The sequence below is a fragment of the Panicum hallii genome, chromosome 5 (assembly GCF_002211085.1).
Source record: "Panicum hallii strain FIL2 chromosome 5, PHallii_v3.1, whole genome shotgun sequence".
In the NCBI taxonomy this organism is placed as follows: domain Eukaryota; kingdom Viridiplantae; phylum Streptophyta; class Magnoliopsida; order Poales; family Poaceae; genus Panicum; species Panicum hallii.
This window is the reverse complement of record NC_038046.1, coordinates 55,289,185-55,310,040: the sequence shown is the minus strand read 5'-3', so window position 1 is coordinate 55,310,040 and position 20,856 is coordinate 55,289,185. Positions and strand designations below refer to the sequence as shown.

The following is a 20,856-nucleotide window of genomic DNA, read 5'->3' as shown; positions in this document are numbered from 1 at the left end:
GCCGATAGCAGCAGCAGCAGCCGGCTCACTGAACGCATCGTCTTGGCTTTGCTGTGTTGTTGGCGATCGACGATAGTGAACGGTGCCTGGGAACTGGGAAGTTCACACAGCTCGATTGTGCTATTTTATATTGGATGGATTTGCATGGCCGATTATGACTGCCAAAGACCGTGATTAACCTGCGAGGACATCGATCGTATTTCCACACAGCATTCATTTCTTTCTCTCTTTTGGAAAGAGTCTTTTGGACGGCTTTCAAGAAAGCAACACGAGTCAACCTAAGCTCTGATTGACATGGCCCTGAAAACCTTTTGAAACGCAAGAGGCTGCCGCTGCCAATTCTCCTGGGAGAGATGTGGGCTTTTTTTTACTGCAATGCGCCGAGGGCCCAATTTTTCTGTCTTTCAGCCCTGCAGCGTCCGTAGATAGTTTGCAGGCCCAAAACTGCACACGCACCGGCAAGTAAGCCCACGGAGGAGGCAGCCGCGGCGCCCGGCGGAGACGCGGAGTGCGAGAAGAGCGGCGACGAGGGGAAGGAAGACCGTGCGGGGAAGAAGAAGGCGGCGAGCCGAGGGCCGAGGCATTTGAATCTCCTCCAAGGCTCTAAGTCCATGTCCTTCACGAACTCCTCCATCGACGGCATCTTCGAGAAGCTGACCGCGGAGGCTGACAGGCTGCATCGCTGCAGCAGGAGGAAGCTCAGCCCCAGCTAGCACCACATCCCGCGCCGCGGCATCCAGATTCCAGACCACCGTCCGCCTCGTCCTCTCCGGTGAGCTCGGGAAGCACGCCGTCTCCGTGGGCACCAAGGTTGTCACCAGGTTCACATCCCCTTAGCTTAGGTAGTGGTAGTTGGGTGCTGGTGGGTGGCGTGGCTCATTTTATCTGATAGCAGTAGCAGTGAATGTGAATGAAAATGGATGGATGTGTAGTTGGGTCGCGATAAGATTTGTGGCGGTGCTCTTGGGGCGCTGTTCCTCATGGATTTTGTGACTAATGTGGCCTCTTCAATGATTTGTGGTTTCTGTTATATGATGGTCCAACCGCGGGGGAACGAAAATGTCATTTGCTTTGCTACTCGCATGGCTTGGCTTGAACACTTCAATTGAATAATTCACATAGTGCTCTGAAATTTGAAATTTCTGCAGTGATTACTGTCCCTCTTGCATGTTGTTCCATTTTTAGCTAACTTAAATATGCTGCTATCATCTGTGTGCACCCTGATTGCCATATAAACATGGCCAGTTTGATCTGTAGCCTGCTTAGTTATCGATTTAATTTCTGTGGATTTTTTTTCATTTCAAGTGGTTATTCTGAATCTGTAGACTTTTGGAATGTGTGAGTCTAATTTTTCGAGCCAGTCTTTTTCATATTTTTGATCCATGATTGTTCTGAGGATGTGACTAAGCCATATGTGAATGATATACCCACTGTTCTGGTGGTTCAAACATTTCATATCTTAAGGTGGTAAATGTGCATGCATTTTAATTTTCCCTTTTCAGTCTTATGCAAAGAAATACATGCCCAAACGAGAGGTATTAATTCTTGCAGCATATTTGGCTTTAGTTATTTAGGTGACTACTTATATCTACAATGTATCCTAATCTACCTTCTGTTGTTTGACCATTGCTCTTGCAAATGACTGCACTCGGTGTCTTCTCCAGCTAACAAAGCTAACAGGAAATCATAAGGTATGAATCTCTGATGTCATGCTCGTGCATCACTCATCATTGTTTGGTCCTTGGACATGATTTGAGCAGCATACTGAAGACAGAACCACGCGCCCCCCCCCCCCAAAAAAAAATTGATTCTACTAATCATAATTATATTATTTGATTCCATGTGCGGCCAAACTGTCAAAACAGCAATACTAAGGTTCTTTTGCTACGCGCATCTGTCAGTCTTCACGTAAATATATATCTCAAGCTATAATATGTATTAGACGTCCTCTGGACTTTCATAAAACTGACGTAAACAAATGCAGATTGTTATATGAATGGATGATAGAACTGAAGCATCACATACATCTTCAGCTATTTAAGGCAAGTGACTACCTGCAACCATCTTGCTCATTATGTTCCACCACCAGGGAGTTGTTGCTACTCCTCATATTCTACCCACAGACTGGTATGAATCTCTAATAGCATGCATCTCAGTTGCTGCATCCTGTATCAGTGTCCTCTCTCTAGGTTGTTTTCTTGAGCAGGATATCCCAAGGGAAATGACATGGCCCAAACAATTCTCAGTTCTGTTTCTTGTACTGTCATCATAGGTGTCTGTGTGCAACCACATTGTTGTATCGGCTATCTCCCAGATTTTGTGTGGAAGAGCATCCTCTGAGTACCTGTGTAGATCCAATGAACCTGTGAACATAGCATCTGTTGGACTCTTTCCTGTAAACATCTCGAGCAGCAGTATTCCGAGGCTATAAACATCACCAAGAGTTGTGATGGAAGATCCTTCATTATACTCTATGATTGTGCAAAAGAAAAAAAAGCATCAATCAACATGTCATATTTATACAAGGACTCGGAATAATGAACAAATGACAGAATACATCCATTTTAGCTACCACTTACCAGGAGCAACATAGCCAATGGAGCCTCTTATTCCAATTGTGCTATTAGAATTTTGCAGAGTTCTACTTGCACTTTCTGTAAGGATTCTAGATATGCCAAAATCTCCAACCCGGACACTCATGTCTTCTGCAATGAGGATATTGCTTGGCTTGAGGTCACAGTGGACGATTGGTGGCTGGCAGTGATTATGAAGATAGTCCAAAGCATCCATAATATCGACAGCGATATCTAGCCTTTGTGCTAGGCTGAGAGTATTGTTGATAGTGGGCATGTCAGACTTCTTATGGAGCCAAGAATGCAAGCTACCATTCGGCATGAACTCAAAAACCAATGCTTTGAAGTCTTGACCTTGTTTGTTGATGCTTGAGCAGCAGGTGATGATCTTTATGAGACATCGATGGCGCACCCTTCTCAATGCCTCACATTCAGCTATGAAACTTTTAGTAGCGCCAGTCTGTTCAAGGTTTAAAACTTTTACAGCCACAATAGTCCCCTCACCTTGCAAAGCACATTTATAGACTGCCCCGAAGCTTCCTTTACCAAGCAAATTTGCTTCTGAGAATCCATTGGTTCCATTTTCTAATGCATGGTAGGAAATTCTTTCATACTGTTCCTCAACTATTGATGGTTGGAATGGGCTCCTCTGCTTATCCTTCTTATAGATCAAGTAAATGAGTGCAGTAAGGATGGCTATTAGTAAGAGTGCACCGGTTGTTGGTAGAGCTATTGTAAGATATTTCAAATGTCTTCTTCCGTTCTTTTTTTCAGAATCTATCTTGCATGGAGCTAAATGAAGCTGTGGTATTCCTCCACAAAGGTCGTTATTTCCGGTGATCGAAAGGTTAGCCAAATTTCTAAAAATCCCCTCTTTTGGCACTTCCCCTTGCAGGTTGTTGAAGGACAAATCCAACATCGACAATGATGCTAGATTCTGTAGAATTTCAGGGATTGGCCCTGACAAATTGTTGTGCGCTAGACTCAGTTGTTGCAGGCCGTGAATATTTCCAATGGCTTCAGGAATAGTACCAGACAACTCATTCATGGACAAGTTGAGTACAACCAGACCCTTGTTTAGAGATTTGGGTATGCTTCCGTTAAATAAGTTATTGTCCAACCAAAGTTCTTCAAGCACAGTGCACTCCCCCATACTTTCAGGTATCTCTCCAGACAGTTGGTTTCCTGATAAAACCATGACGTTAAGGTTGCCTAAGTTGCCAACTTCAGAGGGGAGGGCTCCTAATAGTGAATTATACGACAAGTTTAAGTAACTCAAAGAGCTAAGTGGCAGTTTGAAAATCTCCCTAGGAATCGAACTGTTCAGTCGGTTCATTGACAAATCTAAGGCACTTATACTGTTTAACTTCCCAATGCTTGCTGGAATCGGTCCCTCTAGATTGCTATGATATGCATAAAACATAACTAACTTTGAGAGATTCCCAATAGACGACGGTATTTGGCCTGACAAGTTAGTATTGAACAAACCAAGTCTAGTCAGCTTTTCTAGCTTGCCGATGCTATCTGGAATTACTCCGGATATGTAAGTATCTTGAGCACTAAGGGTTTCAAGGCCCGCCAGGTTGCCAATGGCTGCGGGGATACTTCCCCAAATCTCAGTGCCGAAAAATTCGAGACTTTGCAGGGTTGTTGAGAGGTTCACTATTGAGCTTGGTAGGTGCCCAGTGAAAGCCGGGTTGCCGCCGATAGATAATTTTTGGAGCTGGCTGCAATTTGATAAAGAAGTGATAAATTCCCACCCCTCCCTGTCGTTAGCTTCTAGCATCGTGGTGTACAAGTATAGACTTCGCAGATCATGTAGTCTCCCCACCGTGCGAGGCACATATCCACTGAGGCTATTTTGTGAGAGGTCGAGTACCTGGAGTGATGTGAGGTTGGAGAGTGAAGCAGGGATGTGCCCGGCAAACCGGTTTCCCCAAAAACCAAGGATTTGCATGCTAGGGAACCTACGACCAATATCAGTAGCGATGCTGCCGGAGAGCATGTTGGACTGAATCTGCATCGTTTCCATCGAAGACAAGTTGTATAGGGATACAGGGAGATTGCCGGAGAGGTGGTTGAAGGCGAGCGCAAGAAAACGGAGATCCTTGAGAACGCCAAGATTATGCGGGATAGTACCCTCAAGCTGATTGAACCCAAGATTCATAAAACTCAATGATGACAAGTTGCTCAGCGACGCTGGGATGGAACCGGTGAGGCTGTTGTTCGTAAGGCTGAGAATCCTAAGGTTTGTCAATTTGTTGCCGAACTCAGAAGGCACTCGCCCGCTGAGCTGGTTGAAGCGGAGCTGCATGATCATTAGGCTCGTGCAAGAGCTCAGGTTGGTGGGCAGCGGGCCAAAGAAGGCATTTTTGCCCAAGCTGAGGATACGGAGGTGTCGCAAACGACCGAGGCTCGCAGGGATGTTCCCGCAAAATCCGTTGTCGGTCAAGTTAAGAATCCTCAGGGAGGACAGGTTTCCGACAACAGGCGAGAGGATGCCGGTAAGCCCATGGGATGGCAGGCTCAGCGCCACCACTCGATGGTGCCTGCCCCGGCACCTCACCCCCTCCCAGCTGCAGTATCCGCCATCGGTGCTCCCGTTCCAGGAAGCAAGGGCGTCGGTGTTGCTGCCAACTGCTGCCGCCTTGAAGGCCAGCAGCGCCGCCTCATCATCAGCATCCGCGTCCAGGAGCGTTGAGAAGAACATGGAGGCGGTCAGCAGCAGCAGAAAGCACGCCGAGCGCATTACCATGCTGGTTTCTTTGGCTGTAGGCTTTGGGGATTTGATGGGCTGCAGTTGGTGTACAAGTGTAAATGTGCAAGTACAGGCAGGGTGCTGGTGCTATTTACAGAAGAAGTGGATGCCATGTTCCACCGTGACATGTACATTTGCTTGCAAAATATTATAGTGGTCACCGCTGTCACAACCCAAAATTTAAAAACCATGTTAACATGTATGCATGGATTGGATTGGATTGTTTTTACTTAATTCTTTGCTTTGTTTGAGCATCATCTAGTCATAATCGAGCATCATGAGCATCATCTAGTCATAATGGAGCATCATTTATGCATGGATTGGATTGTTTTTACTTAATTCTTTGCTTTGTTTGAGTGAAGGTTGTGAAGCAAGTCTAATTTTTGCTAAGTAACTGTGCCCTCAAAAATTTGATTCGAATACTAGATTTCAAATGGCGAAGTTAAAATATTTTTGCTCAATTTTGTGATGTTTAGCCTGAGCCATAAAATTCTTGGAAGCTTTGAAAACTGCTGTTTTATTTGAATTTCTGTGAGCAATCCTTAATAGCCTTTTGAGTTCTTGTTATTGCATTGTGTTCTTGGTAGTTTGATCTTGCTCCAGTAAATTTTTAATGATTTTGGAGCCCGGAAAGTACTAGTTTTTGAATTTAGAAGTTGAATCATCATTTTCCTTTTTTCCATCCACCCCGGACCCACCCGTCAGCCTTAGCCCCCGCCTTCCCCGCACCTCCCGCCCCGACTGTTAGCCAGCCCGAGTGGCGGCACCGCACCGTCGGCCGCTGGCTGGGCCAGCATGGCCGCGGAAGGAAAGCCACCTCCCCCGCCCCCCTGAAGCTAGCCTTCCTTCCTCTCCTCATTCAAACACTGTTCCTCCTCCTCCCCCACTGAAACCCTAGCTCCCTCCGCTTGCAGCCGCCGCCTCCTCCTTCCTCCGCTCCGCCGGCCACCGCGACTCGCCGCCTCCGGACCTCACCCCGTCATCCGGTTCACACTCTCACCGGCCGTCTTCCTCCTCCGCGGGTGCTCCTCGACGCCGACCTCCGCCCGTTGCCACCGCTCGCCGCACCGTTCCGCCCGTAGGTGCCGCGGATGAGCATCCCTGCCGTGCCTAGATCCCCGTGCACACGCCGCCCTCGCCCCTCTCGCATCCCTGGCCGTGTTCCCTTGCCGGCCGCCGCGACGCCGCCGCGCGCGCATTCGCGCGGGGGCCGTGTCGTGGACGCACTCTGGCCGCGCCCCCGCTGCGAGTTAAGGCCAGCGGCCAGTCTTGACTCGGCCCGGGCCTGCCTGGTCTCCTGGGCCCACTTGTCGGCGCCTGGGAGCACGGATCCAGGTGTCCGTATCCTTTTCCAAGAAATGTTCACGTGTTTTACTTGAGCTATCAACTTGTAAATTCCATAGAAATTTGTGTAGGTCTCCAAAAATTATAAAACTTATTTTGTTGGATTCCTGTGTTGTAGATCTACATGGAAAAAATGTTGTTTTGCATGTTAATGTTCTGTAAATTTAGTTATGCTTGATCTTAATCAAAGTAAGTTAATTGCTTAATAAATGATAGGATGCTCTAAAAATGCCAAACTAAATCTTGTTAGAATCCTTGTGAAATGTGCTATCTAATGGTGCAAATTGTTCTAATGAATCCATAATGTTTGATAGGGTTTTAGTGTGTTTAATTGTTCTCTTCCTGCAAGCTTGTTTAATTCATAAATTTTATTTGAAAAGTGATAAAATGGTAAAACCATTTCTGTTATCTTTGTTTTCATGTCTATATCATCTGGTAATTTTCTGAGAAATGTTGGAAATTATTTGCATATCTTTTAAAATTTAAATTGTTTAGAGTAGCTGAAAATTGTGTTATGCATAAGTAATTCTATAAAAATATTTTTTTTGCTGAAAATCCAACTCTCATGAGTTTCTTATGATGTTCCCTGTATGGAAGAATTAAATCTTGATTTATGCTTGCTATATTATTTATTTTAAACAATCCTCGCTTTAGATCTTTATATTTAAGAGCATAGTAAGCGAGATCTTATTGCTAGCGTTCGTGATGCTTGTCTTGCTTAAGTGTGCTATTCATTCCTTATTTTATATCATATCATTTTCATATCATCAGAATCATGCTAATGCATGCATTTCATTCATGCATTATAGTGACCGAAATGCCAGAGAACGAGCCCGTTGAGCCCGCCGAGACCGTCGAATCTGAGCTCGGAGTTGAGTTCGTTGTTGAGCCGGAAGAAAACCAAGGCAAGCAGCTAAGCATGTTCCTTGACCCACTTAATTTGATTTAATTTAGTTATCTCACTTGGGTATACGTGGTTATGTTATATATTTATCTATTGCATCATTGATCCTACTTTTTGCATTTATCTTCCTTGTTTTGTATCCATGTCCTTGCCACTTGTAGTTAGTAACTAATTAATTGAATAAATGCTTAGCCATGCTTAGAGTTGGTCTATAACTTGTAAAGAAATTTTGGGAATAGGATCACTATGTGCACTACATGCCTTGTTTACCTTGATCGCACTTGTCCGGTTTCGAGATGTTGGAAAGATCAGAACGGTCTAGTTGGTTATGTGTTTTCGTGGTTTGGGTGGAATTTAGGGCCCAGAGAAAGGAGTCTTGGAGGCATAGTCCGTTTGAATCGGTTAAGGACTGTTCGTGGATGATCTCGGTTTTGAGCAATTTGTCGTACTACCACATATTTAATCATGATATGGATGAGCCGAATACCTTCTAAGTTCTAATCTTTGATGCACGGTTCTAGATGCGTGGCCATAGGGCCTTGTACAGAGGCTTAAGGGTATCCCCGGTGGACCTAGGTGACTCTCCGTGCAAGTTAAGTGTGATTTTCAACGGTTGAGACTTGTTAGAAAAGGTTGATGCGAATATCCCCTTACCCAATGTGATCGGTTGGGTGAGTCGCATGATCCTTGTGTGGTGTGTGTAAAGAAGTACACCCTTGCAAGGTTAACTAATCAATTCGAATTTCCGCGCTCTTGGTTATGAGCAAGCTCAATATCCAATAAATTTTTCGTAGAAGTATTGTTTATGTTTGGTTATGTATCATGTTACCTTATGTTAATTTTACTTGATTAGTAGTTCAAGCAACTAAAATTATGAGGTGAGTTGGGCAAGATAATTAAATGGCTAGAAAGCTAGGTGTTCAATTAGAGAGCTCATGCCTATGCAAACTTACTTAACTCTAAATCTTAACTTGTGAACCCTCATTTGCATACTCCTTGGTTATTTATTTGCATGTCTTGCGAGTACCTCATGTTGCCTTCTAAACTAAGTTGCAGGTGAGCTGGAAGTTATATTCGGCCACTTCTACCCTACCGATCCCAGTGCGGGTGAAGAGTAGGTCGTTGTGGCTTTGATGGTGTCCTTGAGCTAGACTCCATTACTTTATCGTGCTTATCAACTTATCCGCTGCGCAATCGTTCTTTTGGGATGTCATGTTAAACACTAAACTTTATGATTCATACCTCTTTAAATGCTAATTGTGAGCCCAAAGCTTGTATGTTGTTGTTGATCTTTTAATTTCAGATTTGAACCCTCCTATGTTGAACTTGTAATGTTTATTTGTGGAACCTTTGAAATACTTAAAATTGCTCTTTATAGTTCATCGGTAATATATGTGATTGTAAACGGTATGTGTGTATGTATGATCTTGGATATATGGTGGAGCACATACCGGGACTGTCGGATTTGATATTATTTTTGGTGAATGACGTGTCGGTATTCATGGCTTAGATGTGGGTTAACACGTGGCACGCTCTCGGGTGAGCGCGTGTTAGCTCTCATCTTAATGATAATGACCGGCAGTTCATTTAAAATAATGTTAAATTGGACGGTTCTTGCACCCGCATCTTGACTTGAATATTGTCCGCTTGCCATTTTCCACGTACCGGCATTCCATATTTTCTGGTTCTAGCGGTTCTTTTTTGGTCCCACATATGGAGTCATGCAGACTCACACTTTTGGCCTCCAACTTCAAGCCGGCATGGTTGTTGCTTACTTGCTTTCGTATGCGTGGACCATCGAAGGTCAGTGATTGGTGTTTGGGTACCACTTGGTTAGTTAATTCTGCCGGCTGATGCTATTTTACATGCTAAGCCTTGATGCACCATCATGGCCGGCATGTACGTGCATTTGCTTGCAAAATATTATAGTGGTTACCGTATAGTAGCGCGTTTAGTCTTGACTTGGACATTGTCCGCTTGCCATTTTCCACACGCCGGCCGGCATTCCATATTTTTCGGTTGTAGCAGTTCTTTTTTGTTCCCACAGATGCAGACCTTTTGACCTCCAACTTCAAGCCTGGTATTTGTAATTTTGTATCGGTCTCTTTGCTTATTGTCTTCTTTTTTGTTTCTCTTTTCCAAATTACTGTAGACAAGCCCGATCACTGGTGGAGTAGAGCCAAAATTACTGACGAAGGCATACAAGTCAAACCATTCCCACCTAGTGAGCAATGGCTAGCCTTATCCCATGTACTTTATTAGCTTATTTTTTTTTCAGGAATATGGATTTTTCACATACACTTCTGGTCGCATGGTCTATCATATATAGCCATACAATTTGAAATCAGTATTTGGTTAGTCGAATTTGAGAATGAGAAACAAATTGGAAACAACATCTCCAAATGAGCCTGCTGGTCTTGTACATACAGGATAGAAAGATATCAAGTTCAACGACTAATAATCATGTTACAGGAAGCTTCAACAGAATTATATATAGTGTTATTCTTCAGTGTGGGTGGGACGTGTGCGATGTGAACGAACGGACTTTCTGTTCGCAATGAGCCGAGGGCCTTGCAAACGAAACTCTCCAACAGTGACATGCTGAGCTGAGACTATACATTACGAGCCACTGAGATCTCAGTGGATTCCCCCATACTCTATGAAATGACCTATAACTTAAGAGTTCGTACCATGGAGCAAACTACAGGGAGACAACGACAACTTCTGTTATTTAATTTATGTACCGTTGGTTGTATCTTACATAACCAAATCGCTTGCATAAATCTGAAAGAAATAAAGATTGTTAAGGATAGTGTAAGGAATATAGTCTCGTTAGGCTATGATTGTAATTTTGGTGATTGTGTGATAACATAATCAGTGGAACTCGTTAACGAGTTTGTGAGCTCAAGTTTGTAGGATTTTTAGATCCTATGGATGGAGTCCAATGCATATACAAGATGGTCCAAATCGCTGTCAAGATGTCCAAATGATCGCATCGACGAATAGGATAAGTGACAGCAGAAAAATGACGACCGGTTGAACCGACGGTCCAAGGTTACAAAGCGTCGGTGCATTAGTAGTTGCAATGCTAATCAACTGAGGGAGAAGTCAGTAGCACTGGTTGAACTGACGGTGGTGTCGTTGCATTGGTCAGTGCATTGCCCAGTACCCGTGTTTTGGCCCTAGAAGAGTTTCCAAGCAAAATTCTAAGGATAGGTTACACCGACGGGTCTAGCAGAGGTGTCGGTGCATTGGTGCTGGGATTACTCAGTACGTATGTTTTGGCTCCAGAAGGATTTGGGAGCAAAGTCTTCAGCATCGGTTAAACTGACGGTGCATTGGTTGAAGGCATCGGTGCAATGATGTCAGTAGAAGAGAGACATTGGAGTTCAACGGCTAGAAGGTAGGGTCAGTGTGACCAGTTAAACTAACGGTTGGGACCGGTTTAACCGACGTTTTATGCTTTTCAGGGTAAAAGCTTGTAACGGCTAGGAGAGTATCCTAGCCTATATAAGGCCTCACCCAGGTCATTTGAGGCTGCTGGAGTTCGTGTAAAGTTATAAAAACACTGAAGAAGTTCTCCAAGCCACCCAAGAGCTCATTGATCACATCATTGGATTTATCGCAAGCTTTATGAGTGTTAGTGTTAGGATTAGCTCTAGAGAGAGTGAGAAAGCAAGGTGTTGTGCCTTGTGTGCTAGTTCTTGAGTGAACCACTCTTGTATCTCGGTGTGCCGGTGCTTTGGAGCTTTGGTGGCTCGCCGGCAAGTCTTCGATCCTCCGGCTTTGTGTGGAGCGGCGATGACAGTTTTGTGCGGGGGACGTGGAGACCCCCATCCTTCATAGAAAAACTCCTTAGTGGAAAGCGGTATCAAGGTGACCTGATGACTTGGCAAGAGCCTTGGTAGCTAAGCTTTGGTGGCAAGTCAAGAAAAGCTCTGGAAGAGACCTGGTGACCGGGAAGCAATACTCTTAATACTCCTCTTAGTGAGTGCTTCAACAACGTGGACTAGAGGTCGCTTGGTGCCTACCGATACCACAGGATAAGTCTGTGCATCAAGAGTTTGCTTTCTCTTATCTCCTACCTTTAAACTTCCGTATTTCATATTTCAATCTTGTGGGCCTTTACTTTTCTAAAGTAGAATCTTGATAGGATTGATTATAGCTTGCAAAACTCTTTAGGACGAGGGTTTTCCACTAGAAGAACCATAGTTGCACATCAACATATTTTGATTTATATTTTGTGCAATTAGCTTGAGCCATAGGTTTAAGGTTTTAAGAAAAGCATAATTCACCCCTTCCTCTCTTAGACTACGAGCACCAATTCCTCTCAAATAGAATGATATAGTTGAAGCTTCGTATACATCTTGCATTATTTCAAGTGACCACCTGCAAGCATCTTGCGATTTTGAACTCTACTTATTCGCACACACACTCTCTCTCATAGAAATAAAAAAAAGGATCTCTTGACGTTACTCACAAATTGAATGGGAATACAACATTCCGGAGTTTTAAGTATTTCTCACAAAATTGGCTAGTATTTCTTTATATATTGTCACTCAGACATCAGCTTTTCAGAATTCCAAGAGCCAAGACCATTGTCACTGAAACATGGCTAGATGCCCAATTTAGTCAAAATTCATGGAAAGGTCTTGCCTTTGATCCTGCAACTCCTACTCCTTAGAAATGAAAGTGGCCTTCTTAAAAAAAGTATATGAAAGCGGTAAGCCAAAAAAAAAAGACAAATAGCGAACTGAAAATATTTATTAACTATGGAAACACAAATTATTCCCTCTAGTCATGTGATTCAACAGGAATATTAGTTACGAAAAATTCAGACAATATATAACACCACAATGACAAGGGATATGCCCTCCTTTTAAGCGCCCAATTCATATAGACACGAACACGGATGGAACCAGTGGTGGACTCAGACTTCTTCTACAGCCTAGACCAACCTAGCACCTCATAACAAGTTCACATTATATTTGGTCCAGCTGACCTATCTTCAGATTATTGGATCAAGAAACTAAGAAGCTCACTGGCGCACGGTGCAGCAAGGAGCCCGGGCACATGCCCAGGCTAGCCGGGCCTTCGGTCCGCCAGTGGATGGAACAGGTCTACAAGGTCAATTCTGAATTTGAGAGAAGGATACCATTAGAATCAGCGTAAAGCCACTCCCCGTCACTAATTATGGTTCCTGCAAAGGTCACAGGGACATGCTTCTCGATGACTCCCTTCTTGTTCGACTTCATGGGGTGTGAGTTTAGAGCATGGATGCCAACGTCGCAGCTGTTGATCTCATCAACGTCCTTGATGCAACCATTGTTCCGCGCTAGCTGAGCAAGGTTGCCGCCCAAAACGGCGCAGCGCTTGCTCCCGCCACCATCGACCACCAGGCCCCTGCCGTGACCTTTCTCCTCCAGAAACTCACAGAGCAGAACGTTGTCCTCGAAGATCTTCAGTGTCACAACAGGGCCAGCAAAAATCTGCCGCCTTCCATAGATACGGAAGATCGGTTGGAGGGCACGAAGATCGTCATTCAGAATTAAACCAGCATTGGAGTTACATACTTCGGCGGTGGCCAATGGCAAGGACGCCATATTAGGTTCAGTTCTGTTCTGCCTGCCATTAGAAGATGAAATTTTTTTGAAATTTCATTTAACGAGCATCAGGGATTTTCTCCATGATTGAAGGTTTCAAAATGCTATGGAGCACAACAAGAAAATCATTTTCCTATTATCACTCCAGCAAATAATTTCAATTCAAAGAAACATAAGGTTCGGTCTTCGGTGAAAATAATAATCAATAAAAAAATAGCCTCAGCTGAGAAACACAAACATATCGGTCTCATTAGCTGAAGAAAAGACAACCCACAAGAAGTTCCAGCGAGTTGTCCATGAAATCTTGCTCCAATGTTATATGCATGCTCTGGTCTCGACATGGACAAGGACAAATGGTGCAGCGGAGTCATGGCTGCCCAAGCCCAATTCTTTAGTGAAGTTTGGGCGTCGTCCTTCCGGTTGCCGCCCCTTCTTCTGGTTGGCCAAGGCACGGCGGTTTGCCTGCAGCCCTGCACCTCCCGACACAGCGATGTGGAGTACACGATCGATGAGGTGACCCGGCCAAGCCTCTCGAAGTCAAAGTCATTGGTCTGTGTTTTGGACAAAGTACCGGAAACTGCACAGAGTCATTGGCTCAGTCAACACTGATTTTTTCATCTTTAATTTCTCCGTCCAAAGCAATGCGAGTCAGGCACATTGTGCAGAATGCTATTATGAGTGGATACGCTGCCACGTGGCACGGTCTTACACGATGCTCGTTTGCAAAGAGTCTTTTGGACGGCTTTCAAGAAAGCAACACGAGTCAATCTAAGCTCTGATTGACATGGCGCTGAAAACCTTTTGAAACGCAAGAGGCTGCTGCTGCCAATTTTCCTGGAAGAGATGTGGGCTTTTTTATTGCAATGCGCCGAGGGCCCAACTTTTCTGTCTTTCAGGCCAGCAGCGTCCATAGAAAGAGTTTGCAGGCCCAAAACTGCACACGCACCGGCAAGTAAGCCCATGGAGGAGGCAGCCGCGGCGGCCGGCGCCGGCGGAGACGCGGGAGTGCGAGAAGGGCGGCGACGAGAGGAAGAAAGATCATGCGGGGAAGCTGACCGCGGAAGCCGATAGGTTGCATCGCTAAATAAGCCTATAGCAAGAGGAAGCTCAGCCCCAGCACCACATCCCGCGCCACGGCATCCAAACCACCGTCCGCGCGTCGTCCTCCCCGGTGAGCTCGGGAAGCACGCCGTCTCTATCGCCACCAAGGTTATCACCAGGTTCACATCCCCTTAGCTTAGGTAGTGGTAGTTGGGTGCTGGTGGTTGGCGTGGCTCATTTTATCTGATAGCAGTAGCAGCAGTGAATATGAATGAAAATGGATGGATGTGTAGTTGGGTTGCCATAAGATTTTTTTTGAAATAAGTTGCCATAAGATTTGTGGCGGTGCTCTTGGGGCACTGTTCCTAATGGATTTTGTGACTAATGTGGCCTCTTCAATGATTTGTGGTTTCTGTTATATGATGGTCCATCCAACCGCGAGGGAATGAAAATGTCATTTGCTTTGCTACTTGTATGTCTTGGCTTCAACTGAATAATTCACATAGTGCTCAGAAATGTGAAATTTCTGCAGTGATTACTGTCCCTCTTGCATGTTGTTCCATGTTTAGCTAACTTAAATATGCCGCGTAAGGCGTTGGTTCCCTATATTTCCTCTGGGCCATCACTTAGAGCACGGCTATATTTTCTGGATTTCTTTATCTTGTGCTGCTCTCATCTGTGTGCACCCTGATTGCCATATAGACATGGCCAGTTAGATTTGTAGCCTGCTTAGTTATCGATTTTATTTCTGTGGAAATTTTATTGTTCTTTCATTTCAAGTGGTTATTCTGAATCTGTAGACTTTTGGAATGTGCGTGTCTAATTTTTCGAGCCAGTTTTTTTTTCATATTCTTGATCCATGATTGGTGTGAGGATGTGACTAAGCCGTATGTGAATCAATGAATGATATACCCACTGTTGTGGTGGTTCAAACATTTCATATCTTAAGGTGGTAAATGTGCATGCATTTTAATTTTCCCTTTTCAGTCTTATGCAAAGAAATACAGGCCCAAACAAGAGGTATTAGTTCTTACAGCATATATGGCTTCATTTATTTTAGGTGACTACTTATATCTACAATGTATCCTAATCTACCTTCTGCTGTTTGACCATTGCTCTTGCAAATGACTGCACTCTGTGTCTTCTCCAGCTAACAGGAAATTGTAAGGTATGAATCTCTGATGTCATGCTCGTGCATCTCTCTACCAATCATAATTTGATTCCACGTGCAGCCAAACTGTCGAAACAGCAGTACTAAGGTTCTTTTGCTACACGCATCCTTCAGTCTTCACGTAAATATATATCTCAAGCTATAGTATGCTCAGACTATATACATCACTAGTCATTGAGAAAAAAAAAACTTGAAGGGAAGAGTCAGACAGCCTCCCGCTTTGAATTAAGAAGGAAATCAGAGCTCATTGAGATAACATCTTAGAGCATTCCCCAATACTCTACAAAGATGCAAGATGCGAACATAATTGTCCTTAGAATTCCTCTGTACCATGGAGGGAATTACTGGGAAACAACACGAGAATATTATTTTTTTTGGAGCAACATAACGGATGGATAGGGAGTCTTATTCCAATCGTGCTATTTGAATTTTGTAGTCGATTGGCTAAATTTTGACTTATACATCTTATTGAATTCTCTAATAAAAGTGAGTTAAACTCTGAATTTAATCTTATCGATGCAGTACTCATTATTAGACGTCCTCTGGACTTTCATAAAACTGATGTAAACAAATGCAGATTGTTATATGAATGGATGATAGAATTGAAGCATCATATACATCTTCAGCTATTTAAGGCAAGTGACTACCTGCAACCATCTTGCTCATTATGTTCCACCACCAGGGAGTTGCTGCTACTCCTCATATTCTACCACCAGACTGGTATGAATCTCTGATAGCATGCATCTCAGTTGCTGCATCCTGTATCAGTGTCCTCTCTCTAGGATGTTTTCTTGAGCAGGATATCCCAAGGGAAATGACATGGCCCAAACAATTCTCAGTTCTGTTTCTTGTACTGTCATCATAGGTGTCTGTGTGCAGCCACATTGTTGTATCGGCTATCTCCCAGATTTTGTGCAGAAGAGCATCCTCTGAGTACTTGTGTAGATCCAATGAACCTGTGAACATAGCATCTGTTGGACTCTTTCCTGTAAACATCTCGAGCAGCAGTATTCCGAGGCTATAAACATCACCAAGAGTTGTGATGGAAGATCCTTCACTATACTCTATGTTTGTGCAAAAGAAAAAAAAACATCAATCAGCATGTCATATTTATACAAGGACTCGGAATAATGAACAGATGACAGAATACATCAATTTTAGTTACCACTTACCAGGTGCAACATAGCCAATGGAGCCTCTTATTCCAATTGTGCTATTGGAATTTTGCAGAGTTCTACTTGCACTTTCTGTAAGGATTCTAGATATGCCAAAATCTCCAACTCGGACACTCATGTCTTCTGCAATGAGGATATTGCTTGGCTTGAGGTCACAATGGACGATTGGTGGCTGGCAGTGATTATGAAGATAGTCCAAAGCATCCATGACATCGATAGCGATATCCAGCCTTTGTGATAGGCTGAGAGTATTGTTGAGAGTGGGCATGTCATTCTTTTTATGGAGCCAAGAATGCAAGCTACCATTCGGCATGAACTCAAAAACCAATGCTTTGAAGTCTTGACCTTGTTTGTTGATGCTTGAGCAGCAGGTGATGATCTTTATGAGACATCGATGGCGCACCCTTCTCAATGCCTCACATTCAGCTATGAAACTTTTAGTAGCGCCAGTCTGTTCAAGGTTTAAAACTTTTACAGCCACAATAGTCCCCTCACCTTGCAAAGCACATTTATAGACTGCCCCGAAGCTTCCTTTACCAAGCAAATTTGCTTCTGAGAATCCATTGGTTCCATTTTCTAATGCATGGTAGGAAATTCTTTCATACTGTTCCTCAACTATTGATGGTTGGAATGGGCTCCTCTGCTTATCCTTCTTATAGATCAAGTAAATGAGTGCAGTAAGGATGGCTATTAGTAAGAGTGCACCGGTTGTTGGTAGAGCTATTGTAAGATATTTCAAATGTCTTCTTCCGTTCTTTTTTTCAGAATCTATCTTGCATGGAGCTAAATGAAGCTGTGGTATTCCTCCACAAAGGTCGTTATTTCCGGTGATCGAAAGGTTAGCCAAATTTCTAAAAATCCCCTCTTTTGGCACTTCCCCTTGCAGGTTGTTGAAGGACAAATCCAACATCGACAATGATGCCAGATTCTGTAAAACAGCAGGGATTGGCCCTGACAAATTGTTGTGTGCTAAACTCAACTGTTGCAGGCCATGAATATTTCCAATGGCTTCAGGAATAGTACCAGACAACTCATTCATGGACAAGTTGAGTGCAGCCAGACCCTTGTTTAGAGATCGGGGTATGCTTCCATTGAATAAGTTATTGTCCAACCGAAGTTCTTGCAGCACAGTGCACTCCCCAATACTTTCAGGTATCTCTCCAGACAGTTGGTTTCCTGATAAAACCATGAAGTTTAGGTTGCCTAAGTTGCCAACTTCAGAGGGGAGGGCTCCTAATATTGAATTATACGACAAGTTTAAGTAACTCAAAGAAAAAAACGGTAGTTTGAAAATCTCTCTAGGAATCGAACCGTTGAGTTGGTTCATTGACAAATCAAGGGAAAGTATACTCTTTAAATTTCCTATGCTTGCTGGAATCGGTCCCTCTAGATTGCTACTATTTGCATGAAGGATAGCTAACTTTGAGAGATTTCCAATAGATGAAGGGATTTGTCCTGACAGGTTAGTGTTGTCCAAATAAAGCCAAGTCAAGTCTCCTAACTCGCCAATGCTATCTGGAATTCCTCCGGATATAAAAGTATTCCTAGCATAAAGGACTTGAAGGCCCACCAGATTGCCAATGGCTGAGGGGAGGCTTCCCGAAATCCCAGTGGCGTCAAAGGTGAGAGATTGAAGGGTTGTTGAGAGATTCACAAGTGAGCTTGGTAGGTGCCCAGTGAAAGCAGGGTTGTTGTCCATAACTAATTGCTGGAGCTGGCTGCAGTTTGACAAAGAAGTGATAAATTCCCACCCCTCCCCATCGTTAGCTTCTAGCTTGTTACTCCACAAGAATAGACCTCGCAGAGCTTGTAGTTTCCCCACCGTGCGAGGCACATATCCACTGAGTCTATTTTCTGCGAGGTAAAGTACCTGGAGTGATGTGAGGTTGGAGACTGAAGCAGGGATGTGCCCAGTGAACTGGTTTACCGCAAAACCAAGGATTTGTATGCTTGGGAACCTACTGCCAATATTAGTAGCAATGCTTCCGCTGAGCTTGTTCCACTGAATCTGCATTATTTTCATCGAAGACAAGTTGTATAGGGAGACAGGAAAATCGCCAGAGAGGTTATTGTAAGCGAGCCCCAAAAACCAAAGATCCTTGAGAACGCCAAGGTCATACGGGATAGTACCCTCAAGTTGGTTTTGCATGAGATCCAGAACACTCAATGATGTCAAGTTGCCCATCGACACTGGGATCCCTCCGGTAAGATTGTTGTTCTCCAGGTCGAGCAGCTTGAGATGCTTCAACCTATCGCCGAGCTCAGGGGGCACATTCCCACTAAGATTGTTGAACTTGATGGCCATGATCATTAGACTGGTGCAAAAGCTCAAGTTGGTGGGGATCGAGCCAGAAAAGGAATTGTGACTCAAGTTGAGGGTATGGAGGCGGTGGAGACGGCCGAGGCTCGCTGGAATGTTCTCGCTGAGCTCATTGAAGCTTAGGTCAAGAGTCCTCAAGGAGGATAGGTTTCCGACGGCAGGCGAGAGAACGCCGGTGAGCCCATGGGATGGCAGGCTCAGCGCCACCACTTGACGGTGCCTGCCCCGGCACCTCACCCCCTCCCAGCTGCAGTATCCACCATCGGTGCTCCTGTTCCAGGAAGCGAGCGCGTCGCTGCTGCCGCCGACCGCTGCTGCCTTGAAGGCTAGCAGCGCGGCCTCATCATCGGCACCGGCGCCCGGGAGTGTGAAGAAGAACATGGAAACAGACAGCAGCAGCAGGCACGCCGAGCACATCGCCGTGCTGGTTGCTTTTGTAGGCTTTGGGGAATTGATGGGCGTAATGGATGAACAACTGAATATGGGCAAGAACATGTAGGCTGCTGGTGCTATTTATAGAAGAAGTAGATCATGTTATCATGTGCTGCCATGACATGCAGACATGCGGTTGCCAAAACTAGAGTGTTCGGTACGCCAGCGTTCACTAGCTAGCAGCCTTGAGTTCAAGTGAATACTGAGAGTTCAGGTTCGGGGACCTGCCAAATGAGGAACCAATAATGCCGTGTCCGTGCGCTGCTAGAGGGTACTCCGAGGGCGACGACCGCTTCCACGACCTCCACATGAAACAGGGGATAGTTCTCGTGTCATACAGGAAGGTACAAGAAATGTGTCACCTCCAGACCCAGGATTCTTACCGCTCTGTGCTTGCTTCCATGCTGGTGTGTGATGCGAGTTGTAGCCACTTGCTACCCCGTGTAGACCGCAACTCGTGGTGCTTGATGGCACCTTGTGTGGAAAATTCTTTGGCCTCATACTCATTGGGTGACCGTAGAGCTTTCTTGAAATCACCATTTGCGGATGACTTGGCCTCATACTCGGGCCCTTCAGTAGTAGACAAAAGAAAACGAGGCAACTGCGCACCCAGATTGCTATATTGTGGGTTTCAGCTCTTGATGTTGCACGCTTGAGTAGCGATGAAATAATTTCGGTGGAGACTTTATTGTTCTTTCATTTAAGTAGGTTATTTTGATCCCCTAGCTGTTTGAAATATATGTCTGTTTGATGATTTTTTTTCTTTCAAAGTAGGGATGAAAATGGTATGGATATTTTCCGTCCGTGCAAAAGGGTGCAAGAAAAATGACCCTCTTAGACCATTATTGCGATTTTGATGATTGAGTGATAATATAGCATTTGGGATTAATAAGTTTGTTAAGTGAATATTTATAAAATTTTATATCCCAAGAACGAAGTCCAAATCATAGTAAAGATTCCAAATCATAGCAAGCACAAGTCATAGTAAAACTCCAAATCAAGTGTCGAAATTAAATTTCAACTGTAGTATTAGTTTCTTTTAAAACGAGATCTTCAATACAAGACTGCACTTTAATATATTTGAATGATTTTCTTTTTAAAACAATTTCATGTAATAATTTCATAAATATTAATTGTTCCCAAACAAAGTAAATTGTTCTGAATAAAGTGTGCCTTCACCAACTTGCATGGGTGCTCATGCACTTGACTTGACTTGCACCATGTTTCACTGAAACTGTGTGCGCGGCTGCCAAACTAAAGTGCGCGCGCATTGACTTGAGGAAGGCCACTTTCCACACACCGTGTGCCTAATCCGCCGCTTGGCCAGAAGCAAGGAGCTAGAAGAGTGGACTGCCGACGACGTTTTAACTTTTTCCAGGAACATGGACTGGCTCAGCAGCTCAAACGCTGGCACATCTACTGCAAACTACCGGCGAACCATTTCTTAAACCTGGGAAGAACAAGAAAAGGAAACAAGCGAACGGTTGCACGGGATCCATAGCTTGAGTACATAATGCAGCTGGTACGTGTGTCGG

General features: G+C 44.3%; 3 protein-coding genes and 1 long non-coding RNA gene across 7 annotated transcripts; 1 reads left to right on the top strand and 3 right to left on the bottom strand.

The window, feature by feature from the left end:
• Nucleotides 1–188: 188 nt before the first annotated feature.
• Nucleotides 189–2,385, top strand: LOC112892269. Its single transcript, XR_003228694.1, has 4 exons — nt 189–810; nt 1,665–1,691; nt 1,985–2,127; nt 2,273–2,385. It is a non-coding gene; the product is annotated as an uncharacterized LOC112892269 (long non-coding RNA).
• On the bottom strand, nt 2,074–5,406 carry LOC112892259 (probable LRR receptor-like serine/threonine-protein kinase At3g47570). The gene is made up of 2 exons (XM_025959409.1): nt 2,580–5,406; nt 2,074–2,471 (listed from the first exon to the last, which is right to left on the bottom strand). The coding sequence occupies exons 1-2, from the start codon at nt 5,326–5,328 to the stop codon at nt 2,107–2,109; spliced, it is 3,114 nt and encodes a 1,037-aa protein (XP_025815194.1). The 5' UTR covers nt 5,329–5,406; the 3' UTR covers nt 2,074–2,106.
• A 7,063-nt stretch (nt 5,407–12,469) lies between these two features.
• LOC112892264 (putative 4-hydroxy-4-methyl-2-oxoglutarate aldolase 2) lies at nt 12,470–16,173 on the bottom strand. Of its 2 annotated transcripts, none has more exons than XM_025959418.1 (2): nt 16,042–16,173; nt 12,470–13,195 (listed from the first exon to the last, which is right to left on the bottom strand). In XM_025959418.1, exons 1-2 carry the CDS (start codon nt 16,095–16,097, stop codon nt 12,700–12,702), a joined length of 552 nt encoding a protein of 183 aa, XP_025815203.1. In that variant the 5' UTR covers nt 16,098–16,173; the 3' UTR covers nt 12,470–12,699. The 2 variants fall into 2 exon arrangements, with proteins under 2 accessions (XP_025815203.1, XP_025815202.1); XM_025959417.1 differs by having other exon boundaries at nt 12,470–13,204; nt 16,042–16,164.
• On the bottom strand, nt 15,959–19,909 carry LOC112892257 (receptor kinase-like protein Xa21). 3 transcript variants are annotated; one of them, XM_025959405.1, is made up of 2 exons: nt 16,567–19,909; nt 15,959–16,458 (listed from the first exon to the last, which is right to left on the bottom strand). In XM_025959405.1, exons 1-2 carry the CDS (start codon nt 19,382–19,384, stop codon nt 16,094–16,096), a joined length of 3,183 nt encoding a protein of 1,060 aa, XP_025815190.1. In that variant the 5' UTR covers nt 19,385–19,909; the 3' UTR covers nt 15,959–16,093. The 3 variants fall into 3 exon arrangements, with proteins under 3 accessions (XP_025815190.1, XP_025815191.1, XP_025815192.1); XM_025959406.1 differs by lacking the exon at nt 15,959–16,458 and having other exon boundaries at nt 17,489–17,745; nt 18,140–19,894; XM_025959407.1 differs by lacking the exon at nt 15,959–16,458 and having other exon boundaries at nt 17,489–17,745; nt 18,440–19,894.
• Between the last annotated feature and the right edge of the window lie 947 nt (nt 19,910–20,856).